At 43.9% G+C, this 12,670-nt stretch overlaps 1 protein-coding gene across 2 annotated transcripts in view; it reads left to right on the forward strand.

Annotated features, from left to right (window-relative positions):
• The window catches only part of Hlf (HLF transcription factor, PAR bZIP family member), a 55,783-nt gene extending 43,524 nt beyond the window's left edge, over positions 1-12,259 (forward strand). Inside the window, exons 3-4 of one of the 2 annotated variants that reach the window (XM_038325739.1) lie at positions 2,929-3,149; positions 7,863-12,259. In XM_038325739.1, the coding sequence (XP_038181667.1) occupies positions 2,929-3,149; positions 7,863-8,081 (440 nt within the window). In that variant the 3' untranslated portion in view covers positions 8,082-12,259. The remainder of the gene's footprint in view (positions 1-2,928; positions 3,150-7,862) is intronic. The other variant, XM_038325740.1, reaches the window with a different exon arrangement.
• The last annotated feature ends 411 nt before the right edge of the window (positions 12,260-12,670 follow it).

The raw sequence follows: 12,670 nt of genomic DNA on the forward strand, positions 1-12,670 counted from the left end.
GGGTTTTGGTTTCACTACAATATAAGCAACAGACTTCATGCTTCATCCTCGGGTTGGTTTTTAATGAAACCTAAAGATTTCTTCATACACAGGACCTGCCTTTGGCAATGAGGAAGAAGAGGAGCCGGGCCAAACACAGCCAAGCTGTATCCTCTTATTTATTCCCTGGGCATGAAAGGAGCAATTGTAAAACTCAGATGAAACCGGAAGTTAAGTTTCAGGACTCCCAGCATAAACATTTGGTCTGTTATTAAGTTCACTTTCACCAGCTAGACAAAGAAACACAATCCACCCATTGTTCCATGGATGTTTGTGTAGTCCAGTGACTTAGTCTGTAGAGGGTTCAACTAGAAGTTAGGCTCTCTCCATGATGCCGTTTCTAATCTATTTTTTTAATGTCCCCTCTCAGCATCTGTAAAGCCACTGTTAAAGTGTCCCTTGTCTATCACAACAGTCTTGACTCTGACAGACTCCACCTGTGCCCCCTTCAGCCCACCATACTACAGTCTTTTTCTAAGCCAGCTATTCATTACTTCACTCCACAAGTCCTCCTGTGACATTCAGTTGTTTGTTTGTCCTTTTCCCACAGCTCTCCATGCTGGTGACCACATCTCTTGCGGTTTTACCTAAACGTATTCTGTCTTCTGGTTCTGGGTTCCAACTGCTGAAGACTATATGTAGCTTCTCAAGCATGCAAACTGGAGGACTAGGGATGTAGCACTCGCCTACAATGCTCAAGGCCCCAGGTTCGATCCCCAGTATAAAAAGAAAGGAAGGACGGGGGTAAAGAGGGAGGGAGGAAGAAAGAGAAAATAAAGGGCTGGGGCCTGCCACAAAAGCATGAGGACCTGAGTTAAGATCCCTAGAACCCAGGTGAACACCCAAAAGGGAGTGGGGGTGGAGACAGGTGCAGGCCCTGAAACTTACTGAATAGCCAGCCTGACTAAATTCATGAGTTTCAAGTTCAATGAGAAACACCATCTTGAAAAATACAGGTGGCAAATGATTGAGAAATGACACCCACTATCTACTTCTTGCTTCACAAACATATATGCATACCCATGTGCATATGTGTGCCTACCTACACTGACAAGCACACATATAGAACAACACATACATACACTAAAATACTTGAAAATGTCTGTCTTCACTTTGCAGCTAGAGTACCTTTCTGCTGATTACTATCTATTCCAGGATGCAGCTGGACCAGGTGTCATCACCAGGATCACCCCCTAACCTTGTTTATGTTATGCGTGGTTTACTACACACCAGATGCATATGAGATTTCCTTCCATCCTCTACCACTACACTCTATCCTACCTGGCTGGATATAGGTCTGTCTCTGTGACTCACCTGAGAAACACCTACAGTGTCCTACAACTCTATTCTTAAAGTCCTATAATTCTATCCATCACACCATCTGGCGTGTGTTGGTGCTCCATGTGTGTCTTAGGGTTTTTATTGCTGTGAGGAAACACCATGGTGCTTTTCCGGTGGTCCTGACCGCTGGGGTCTACACTGCAGCTCAGCTGCACCTTCACAAATAGCCTCACCTAGGCTCACTTTGAGGACTCTGATCCAGGCACATAATGGCATCCCTCAGCTTCTCTCCAGGAACCCTTCAATCTTGGGACTGCTACTTCAACTGAAGTTGCACATCTCCTAGTGGTCTCACCTAGTTTCCCATAGTGCCAAGCGTCAGCTGCTCTCCATGACGCTTTTGTGCCTTCAAAACCAGTACCATCCGGGAGACTCTTACACATGACCAGGGTTGACTCCCAGCATGCTCTACAACCTTGGCCATCTCTGGAACACTCTGTGATGTTTCCAAGGAAACATTTCTCAGAAGATTTCACCTCAGTGATGCTAGTCTCTTCTTAATCACCCCAAATTCCCTACCCAGATACCCAGCATCAGTTGTCCCTAGTAAAGCAAAAGTTTTACTTCCGTGGTCTTGGTCTCTGTTAATCACAGCTGACTCTTCAGCCCCCATTAGCCAGAACCACAGATTCTCAAATGGCCTTGATGGAGACTTTAAGGAATGCAAACTTTCCTCTGAAACTTCACATGCCAGGCCTCCATAATCTATGCTGCAGAGTGTTATCTTCCCAGCTCCCATAGACTAACCACTGATCTCTGAGTGCTCATTGGCTCTTCCAGCCCAAACACCAAAGTCCTTCCCAAAACAGCATTGTCCCAGAAACATCCTACTCTCTGGTATCAATTTCCTTCTTAGTTAGGATTATTATTTTTGTGATAAAACTCCATGGCCAAAAATAACTTGGAGAGGAAAGGGTTGATTCAGCTTACATTTCAGCATCACAGTCCGTTACAGAAAGATGTCAGGGCAGGAACAAAAACAGAGCAGGACCCTCGAGGCGGGAGTTGATGCAGAGACCATGGAGGAGTGCTGCTTACTAGCTTGCCCCTTAAGGCTTGCGCAGCCTGCTTTCTGATAGCACCCAGGACCACTAGCATGGAGAGGTGGCACCATCCACAGTGAGCTGGGTCCTCCCACATAGATCATCAATTTTGAAAATGCATCGTAGTCTTGCCCAGACCAATCTAGTGGAGGCATTTTCTCATTTGAGTTCCCTCTTCCCAAATGACCAGCTTGTGTCAAGTTGACATAAAACTAACCAGCACAGTGAATGTAATAGGAAAATAAGAATGTATATATTTTTTAACCTTTCTTAATCCTGTTTGTGAACAAGTACGTATAGGCCATGTTTTGCCTGCTAAGGCATGAGTCAATCATATTCTGCCTGCTGTGTTCTCAGAAACACAGTGAAGATGAATAAGGACAAATGACGGCAGGGCCAGATATAAGTTGGTTAAAGATTCTCAACACGCCTAGAGCATCACGAAGTGGCTGTGTCTTGGGTTGACTTAGAGTCAATATAAATGAAAACTCCTGTGTTGTTCCAGGCCAGCTGCTGCCAGCCAACCGAAATACACCGAGTCCCATTGATCCTGACGCCATCCAGGTTCCTGTCGGGTATGAACCAGACCCAGCAGATCTTGCCCTCTCCAGCATCCCAGGGCAGGAAATGTTTGACCCTCGCAAACGCAAGTTCTCTGAGGAAGAACTGAAGCCACAGCCCATGATTAAGAAAGCTCGCAAAGTCTTCATTCCAGATGATTTGAAGGTAAATTGGAACTGGTAATCAGGCTGTGGGTAGACGGAAGGCGGGATTAGGAGAAATTAAAGGAGTGGTACAGGAACGCTACACACACTTGGAAAGCAAGGGCCTGTGAGTTCTCATTGTGTTTGTTGGCATGTGACTTCTTGACATGATAATTCTTCTCTAGGAGTTGTCTGAAATATGCTTTCATGTCTTGATACTGATCAGGAGTAAGGAGAAGCAATAAAAGACTGGAGAGAGATAAAGTCCTCAAAGGAAACACATTGGCTCCTCTTTACAAGGGATCCCATGAGCCCCATGTATCAACCCCAAATCTTTTAAGGCTACAAAGGAAAAGAATAAAAGATGATTTGAGAAGGGAACCTGGACCTCAGCTTTCTGAGGCATACCTCCTTTGTTCATTGTCTGCTGATAGTGAATACTACCATCTTCCTGAGTGCCTTGGAGTCTAAACAAGTCTGAACTCCCCCTCTGTATTGCCGACTCTGGGTGACCAGGATATCTTATTGTGGGCAGAGACAGTGGGTCCATGACTGTCATGTGTGTGCCATGTCATGTTCTTTTGATGTTAACTCAGCAGTTAGCTCCGAGTGGGTTTCCTCAACCGTGTTGAAGGGGACGCATCATTTATCCAGGGAAACAGACTTGCTCATTTATTCTGATACATTTTACCTTGGGATGAGAGTGAATCCTGAAATTATGCCAGCACAGAACTATTTATGATTAGCTATTCCATAGGATTCTTTTCTGCTCACGCTTCTTTCCAATCGTGAGAACAATAAATGATTATATGCATGGAAAGCATTAGTACTAAGCATAATTAGCCCTTTTTGACACCCTAAATATGCTTCATACGTAGAGACACTCCCTAGGAAAATGAGAGTGTGGAACACTGGGTGAAGTGATGTAGGCCAGTGTTTCCACCTTTTTGTGTCTAGAAAGAACCCAGGAGGCAGATGTACCCTGAAGCTCTAAAGACAGCTGTTATCCTCACATCTGAGAATTCCTTAATTGCTGCAGAGTGGGCAAGTGTCAGGGCTGAAATCCAACATTATCACTTTACAGTGGAGTATGTAGAAAGGGGAACCGAGGTGAATTCTGCTTTTAGAGTAAGACGGGCTCTGGAAAGGGCACTGTAGCGTGTAAGCCCAGGCAAGGAGCCCTTGCATAAAAAAAAATCAAGAGTTGTCACCCTAAGAATCAAAACCAAGAAGATTTACAGGAAAAATCCCAGAAAAATGAAACCTCTCAGGGCTTGGATGATTAGACTGTAAGGGGCCATGAGATTAGGTCCAAGCTGAGTTAAATACCTCCTTGCAGTTAGATGCCTTCCGGGCTCTTGAGTTAAGTCATCTAATTCTGTATATTTCAGAGTTTTTGCCCTTCACCTAAACCAGGAAGCCTATTCAGCTGGGGCTACTTCTTGGCTGGAAGGTGGTTTGACAGGATGCTAACAAGTAGTAGATTGAACCTCTAGCCAGACCTTCAGAGTCTCCAAGTTTGCGTGTTTGAAGAGTGAGCCTACTTAATGGCCCGTGTACTCTTGGCAGCAAAGAGGCCATGATAAACCATCTGTGCTGGAAGGATACATATTACTGCTGTCATGGCTAAGCCTGCCCTTTTCACATGCTGGGTAGGGAACTGGCAGGAACCTTCTCCTTCAATGTGCCCTTAGGGGTTTTTTTCAATTGCAGGTGGAGCCACTAGGCCCAATTGTGGAGCTGCTGAGAAGCAGGAAGAAGAGCTGGGAGGTGTTCTTTCCTCAGGCAGGGCTGAGCTGGGGTGGTGGGAGACAAGGTGTGTGGGGCCCTCAGCATTTGGATGACAAGCAAACCAATAGAATGGGGCGGAAAATCAAGACAAGTGCTGACTTTTTGTCTTTGGTTAGCGTGCATACTGCGGGAGGGCTAATTAATGATATACAGGGTTTCCTAACTGATAATACATAGTCACATCTATTTCTTACCACGCTTATGGGTCATTCGTTCACTTGACAGACATCTTTCAGAGGTTCAGGGGATGCTAAAGTGAGCCAACACTAACACTGTATTTGGGCCTTTAGGAATTCTAGTCTGTAGAGAAGAGGGGAGTGTGGGCTGTTAGAAGTGGGAGGGATGAGTAGATCCCTGTTGTGTGAAGGTAACTGAGTAGCCAGATAGCATCAGCTCCTGGCAGGCAGAGGATGGAACAGGAGACCCTGTGTCAAATCTATCATTCCTACTAGAGATCCTTCCTCCCTGGCTCCCATCAGAATGACCGAAGGAGGTGAGCTGGTTTTTTTCTAGACCAGGGCATCCCTTCTTCCATCACCCCCATCTCCATCTTTTCGTACCAGCTCTGTTTTCTGCTTCCCTCCTGCTTCCGAGCTTTATTCTCCATTCCACACTTCTGCTAGCTCATCTGTACGTGGGGGCAGATGGGACTGGGGAAAAAGCACCTTCCATGTGATAAGAATTCTGAACAAAAACCCAGTTAAGTCTGAAGAGAGCTGGGTAAGAAGAGTTGGTTGTTACACTAAGGTCAGTTGATGATTCTGTGGTCAGGCCTTAGAGACATGGTCAGAATTGTCACAGGGTGACAGGTCCATTCTGTAGCTTCCCAAGGGCTTGTTCTCATGGACAGCCTCACCTTCTGCCCTCGTGTTGCCTTGTGTGTAGGTTCTGATCCATTCTGACTCAGCCCTTCATCGGAATGTTCTTGGAAACCATACTCCTGGGCATATTGACAAGTGTGGTAGGCTTCCTGATACGCTAAAGGGGGTGGAATGGAGAATGACAACCGAGTGAGGCAAACGGCCTCCGTCAAGGCTGGCCGCTTCACTGTTAGGAAGATACCTTTGGGTATCCCCTCGCCTAAGTGATGTCACTGGGTTTCCCAGGACCTCTCAGCCATTCTCCCTTTCTGCCTTTCCCACCAGTGTTGAGAAGCACAGACAACAAGTTCTATCAACAGCCACAGCATACCTGTCCACACTTGCTCATCTGTTCCTCAAAGGGCTGCCTCCTCCCTAACAAGAATTCTCATGCCAGCTTATAGTAAAGATCACTTTTTCCTCCCGTGACATGTATATGAAACATATCGAAGTCTAGAGACACTTTATGAACAAGGGACAATCTTGTGACCAGCAGACAGGAAGTACCTTCACACATTTCCCATCTCACACACAGTCTTCACCAAAGGTACATGTCTGCTGAGGATAATGGGCAGGAGTAGGGGCGGACCACGGATCCCTTCTTTTGCAGCTTTGAGCCCCACCCTTGTAAACGACTTCCTCCATTGCCAACTGTCTTTTGGCATCCTAAGAGCAGGGATGGGTTGGCCTCACCCATTTATTCCAGGTGACATGAACTACAGTCTCAGCCTTGCTAAGACAGGGGTACCACGTTGTAGCAGTTGTTGATACAAAAGAAGTTTTTTTTTTTTTAAATTCTTTTTGTCATTATCCCATCAGTAGATTAAGAAGGTCCAAAAGATTCCCCACCGGTCCTCCTAGGAGCTTTCTTGGTAGAGAGAGCAATGATGGAGGCAGATATGGGAATTCCAGATAGGGTGATTGAAGCCCAGTAAGCTTCAATTGAATAGGAAATTAGAATACATTATTTAAATGTTAGCCACTGGTATGAGCACATTGAGTAATGTGAGCTAATACATTTTTTAATTTCTGTTTTCAGTTACCAAACTGTACATGCCCCTTATGTGACGTTCTGATAGCTCAGGATATGAGCTAAAAGGGTGGAGATCCTCCTCTTGTCTGTTACTTCATCAATTTGGTCCCTCTTTTAGAGGCACCTACATTGACCACTACAAATGCACCTGGGCCTCTCACTATTAGTAAAGGATAATTTTAATCGAACTGTGATAAACATGCATGTTCTCCAGCAGATTGCTGTTGTTTCTCCCTACAACATAGTGTATCACACACATCTTTGTAGCCTTCCCCACCTTAAGGTCTTTATTTTTAATGACTGTAAAGTATCCCTTTGTGTGGCTCTGTGATAATGTAGCTATCACCTCTGCTGTAGATGATTGGTTTTTCTCATTTTTAGCTTTGACAAACAATTCTATTATTAAAAAAATTGTGCCTGTGTCTGTGTACATGGAGAATGTGAGACAAAATCATAGAATTGGAGTTGCTTTATCAGCTGTGTATTCATGAACATAGATTTTAGAGAGAATTAGCATGATGGTGCTAAGGAGCCAATGGCAGGCGTTCAAGGCCACCTTTGGCTACCTAGTGAGTTCAAGACCAGCCTCGGTAATGCAGGACACTATCATGAGGGGGTAATTAGTTAAAAAACAAAAAAAAATGTATGTATAATATTGAGAAACATCACCATATTGCCTTCCAGGGACAGGGTCCCAACCTAGAAAAGCCTACATGTGTATTTATGGAAAAAAATAAGTTTTTAAAAAAGACTTTCAATCGAGAGAATGAAGAAAATTGGAACAGAATTTAGGGTGTGTGGCGAGCCTCCGGCTCTCAGCTGAGCTCTGATCTCTGCTTCGCTGGGCACACAAGCCTGTTGTGACAGGTCGGTCCTTTCTCTAGGAAGGAAGCCATGGCTGGCAGACCATTCCGGCAGACGTGTAAGCTGTGAATGAAGGAGACAGGAATGAAGAAGCCCAGGCTGGTGTCCCAGCACACCCCTGGCTGACACCCAGTACGTGCGGCTGAAACCTAATATCTTCTTTCTTTTTCCTTCTGTAACTAATGAGCAGGATGACAAGTACTGGGCGAGGCGCAGAAAGAACAATATGGCGGCCAAGCGCTCCCGTGATGCCCGGCGGCTGAAGGAGAACCAGATTGCAATCCGGGCTTCGTTCCTGGAGAAGGAGAACTCGGCCCTCCGCCAGGAGGTGGCTGACTTAAGGAAGGAGCTGGGCAAATGCAAGAACATACTTGCCAAGTACGAGGCCAGGCACGGGCCCCTGTAGGATGGCATTTCTGTGGGCTGGCTTTTGAATAGATGGACAGCTTGTTTCCTGTCTGGTAGCACCACACCCAAACCAACCTTTCCGACATCAGCACTTTACCAGAGGCATAAACGCGACCGACTCATGTTTCGGTGTGCGTCTGTGTGTATGTGTGTATGTGCGTGTACACGTGCTTAAGGTCCCGTGTGTGCTCAGCGGTGTGCATGTGTGTGTGTGTTCCTTCACACTTGCCATTGGAAGATAGTCCTCTTGTTGTCTTTTAGTTCCGAACAAGAAAGGTGCCATGTTTTTATTAGACTCTCGAGACCCCTGTGGGGTTTCCTCCCCTCCCTTCTCCACTCCTGCCCCTTTCCTCCTGGCTTCGTGTTCCAGCGAACCTACTTTTCCAGGGTCTGCGTGGCTTCAGGAAGCAGGGCCCTGATAAAGCAGTGGATCTCAGTTACCTAGAACATAAACTCGTTTCTGTTCCAACCATGAGTTACCATGCTACAAAAGTGCACAACATACCGAACTAGCACTACGCTGCAGCTGAATCCCTTCATAGGTTGCCTCCCCTCCTTCCTCGCCCCTCTTCCTCTCCCCCACCCTTTCTCGTTTTCTTTTCAGTTTTGGTGATAATTGTCGTCAAATTTAAAGTGCTGTTTAGCTTTAGTAGATCCCGTATTTACTTACTGCTACCTACTAAGTTTCCTTTTCATCCTACCAACCCCAGATAAGTAAGTACCATTATAGAACACAGAGTGTGTTTTGCACTGTCTGTACCTAAAGCAATAATCCTAGTGTACGCTAGAGCATGCTGCCTGAGTATTACTAGTGGACGTAGGAAATTTTCCCTACCTAGGAATTTCACTGTCTTTTAAAAATCAAAATTAAAGTAATGCATTTGCGCATGACCAGAATATTCTCAGGACAGGGAAGCAGAGGGCAATGGGAGGCCTAAGAATGAGGGGTTGATTTATCGGTATGGAAGCCAAAAAATAATGCATCTTGGAGAAGCTTTTGCCATGGATGTGCTTCTTTCTGCCGTCTCCCTTCTCCCACACCCAGCCCACTCCCACTTTTCTAGTTAACTTTGTTCCATTTCCCTCTTGATATTCAAAACGATTGAATTACTTAAGATTCAATTCACCCTCTTTCTTTTTTGTAACATATTTTTGGGAGGATATTTTGCTGTTTTTAGAAATCAGTTAATTAGGTTAAAAAGTTGGTGTTTTGTAAAGACCCCTTCCCTCTGTGGTTTCCTCTTTGAATGCCTCACAAATTAACGATCCTGGAGCCTGTGTTTCTTACCCTCTGTTTGCTTTTGAACATATGTGCGCCTACCAAGTGGACTTCTGAAAAATGAATGTAAAAGACACTGGTGTATCTCAGAAGGGGATGGTGTTGTCACAAACTGTGGTTTAGCCAATCGATTTAAATGTTTACTATAGACCAAAAGGAGAGATTATTAAATTGTTTAATGTTTATACAGAGTAATTATAGGAAGTTCTTTTTTTGTACAGTATTTTTCAGATATAAATACTGACAATGTATTTTGGAAGACATATATTATATATAGAAAAGAGAAAAAGGAAAACTATTCCATGTTTTAAAATTATATAGCAAAGATATATATTCACCAATGCTGTTCAGAGGAGTGCTTGGGGGTTTTTGAAGTCTTTAATATTTTAAACCTATTACTGACACATCAGCATGTTTTCTGCTTAAATTAAAATTTTATGACAATATTGAGGTTTGCTGTGACGAATCCTACTCCAACGCTTTCTTGTTTCTTATTAGGTCTCAGAAGGAAGTCAGTTAACGTCACCCAAAAGCACAAAATGGGTTTTAGTCAAATATTTATTGGATGATACTGTGTTTTTTAGGAAAAGCATCTGCCACATAAATGTTCACTGAAAAATTCTGAGTTGCTGGATTGGAGTGTTGTTTCCAAGGCCCCAAGTGGTTTTGCTCTCTTTTGGCCTGTGCATCTCATGCAATGTAAGGCTGACCTCGGTGCTATGTGTATGGCTTATAATTTGATAGATGTTTTGACGATAAAAATGGTTGGACTTTGGTTTCACTGAGTTGTATGTCAAGAGAGTCTGCTGTTTCTTCAAAGGCACATTTTGTGCTTGATTAAAATCCCCTTTCATCCCTGGATGTTTTCCAGTTTTCTGCCTCCTCAGTATCGGAATTCTCTGCAGGTCTGGTGGTGCCCTTCCCATTCCATCAGCCACACTTCTGGCTAGTGTTAGAGTTCTGGAAGATGAGACCTTTAGGATTTCTTCCCAGGTACCTGTTTTGTTTCAAGCCATAGATAATGGCGGGAGATGAGAGATTATAAGACTTGCAATACATTTTCCAAGTAGATTACTAATTAAAAAAATACTTTGACAATTTCACATGGAACTGAATCAGAGATCGTCTGGTAATAGCCCTGAGGTGACAGAGAGTTGTTCTTTCTGAAGATAAAGAGGCGAATTGTACAAATGTTCAATGACAGTATTCGTCAGAGCAAAGATGAATCTACCTAGACTTAAGTCGAAGAGTGTTGAAGTATTGTATTGTGGACCATCCAGATTCATGGAACTATTAAGTAGTAACTGACAGAAAAGCATGCCGGTCTTTCTTGGAATTGTTTGCACCAAATGAACATTACAAATGCTTTCTGCATAAGACATAAAAAGACCATAATAAAACTTATTCTTTTGTATGCCAGGAAAGGTTTTAGAAACCTACCTCATTAAAAACCAATATAAAACAACACTTTGAAGTCTGCACAGGTGCCTTATATGTAGGTCATTGTCACCCCTCCTTTCCCAGGCTGACTTCTGTCAGTCCATGGACATTAACTAAATGAGGCAATGCTGCTGAATGTCCCGAGAAGCTAGGACCCAGGGTCAGATGATTACAGGAGGTCATGGCCATTAGGAAAGTCCTGTTTCCAGCTGTCACCATTTCAACCCAGGCATCTTTCAATGATTGTTTGGCCATTAAAAATGCATTCAAGCTGTAGCATGCCGTGTCAGGTAGGCATAATTTGGAATGAATCATATAGCACTTCCTTATCTGGTCACATCATCTCCCTTTTCAACAATTTTTCAAGAAAGTAAAAAACAAAAACAAACAAATGACAGATCAGCAAGTCTCTCTGCTCATGCTGCCTTGAGGGGATGGGAAGGCTATAAATGATGATCTCTGACTCTAGAGGAAAGGGCTCTTTGAGCCATTCACAAACCACATCAGGCATGGCTGGCCTAGGCTTTGTCCCTAAATATCACAGGCCCTTAAGGGACCATCCCACGAAGCAGAAGGACCCTGTGTCTGAGAATGTCGTGATGGGATTCAGTCACCAGGTGAGTGGGAAACTAGATTAGAGAACCCAGAGGGTCCTTCTAGCCCATTAGCATGGTGTAGAAACTTACATTAATTCTAAATATGCCCTTGAAAGGGCCACAGCCTTGTTTTTGGAAGAGCCAGGGGCGAGGGTGAGTTGTTGATATCAACTGCTCTCCTGCCCCAAAGTGAAGCAACTGACATTGTGCAAGGTAGACTTTGATGTTCCTAAGGGTTCATCTATTTTTATCCTTGTTGTTTCTTTGAGGGAAAACTCAAACTTTGTCAGAGTTAGATATGAGGTCCCCAGGCAGGGGCCAACTGGACTGTACATGGCCTGTCTCCATAGACCAGTATTTGACTTTGAGGTTGGTCCCCGGCAGGCGATGAAGCTGAGATGCCATGCCCTCTCTGTGGCAGATGCCTTCTGCTCTGTCTCTGACGTTGCTCGTGTCCTGCTGAGAGCTCCTGAGTACATCCCTCTGGTGAAGCCAAATTTATCTCCAGGAGTTTGGTTAAATCAGTGTCCTTCACAAATGAACAAGACATAGGACCTGATGGATTGAAGTTTTAGTAACTACAGCAACGGGTTTTGCCAAAATGAACGCAAGGCAATGTGTGTTTGTGTATGGATACCTCAGTGGAGACGTAAAATCTGTAAATTTTTAGCTCCTCTCCAGACATAACAATTAGCTCTTATCCTTTTGGCAATACCACAAAGATTGCATCTGTTAAACAGGTTCAAGTTAGCTGGAGGTTAGTGTAATTGTACACCATGATGGTGGTGGTATTTAAGCTGTCAAGTCCAAAACTTTATTTGTTCTTCTAAATGTTTAATAAACTGACTTTTTTTTTCCTTTTTTCATGTATTTTTTGTGAACAGCCGGCTAGCAATTGATTCTGTTTCTGTCACCATAACCAACAAGTCCTTTACAGAGATTTGCATAGATGATAATAATTATACCATATAATTAGTAATAAAGTATTGTTTGTGAGTGACTTATGTACCACATACTACATCATACACATGGAATATTTAAATGCCAGAATAAACAATGAAGTAACAATTATTATAGACGAGGAAATGACAATGTGGGCAAGTTAAGAAGCTTACATAAGAAGATGGAATGCTGGCTCAATGGTTAAGAGTCATGGCTGCTATTTCAGAGGACCCAGGTTCAATTTTCTGAACCCACATGGCAGTTCACAATCACCTTTGACTCCAGTTCCAGGGGATCTGACACTTTCTTCTGGCCTTTGTGGTTGCAGAC

Source organism: Arvicola amphibius, chromosome 4, assembly GCF_903992535.2.
Source record: "Arvicola amphibius chromosome 4, mArvAmp1.2, whole genome shotgun sequence".
In the NCBI taxonomy this organism is placed as follows: Eukaryota; Metazoa; Chordata; class Mammalia; order Rodentia; family Cricetidae; genus Arvicola; species Arvicola amphibius.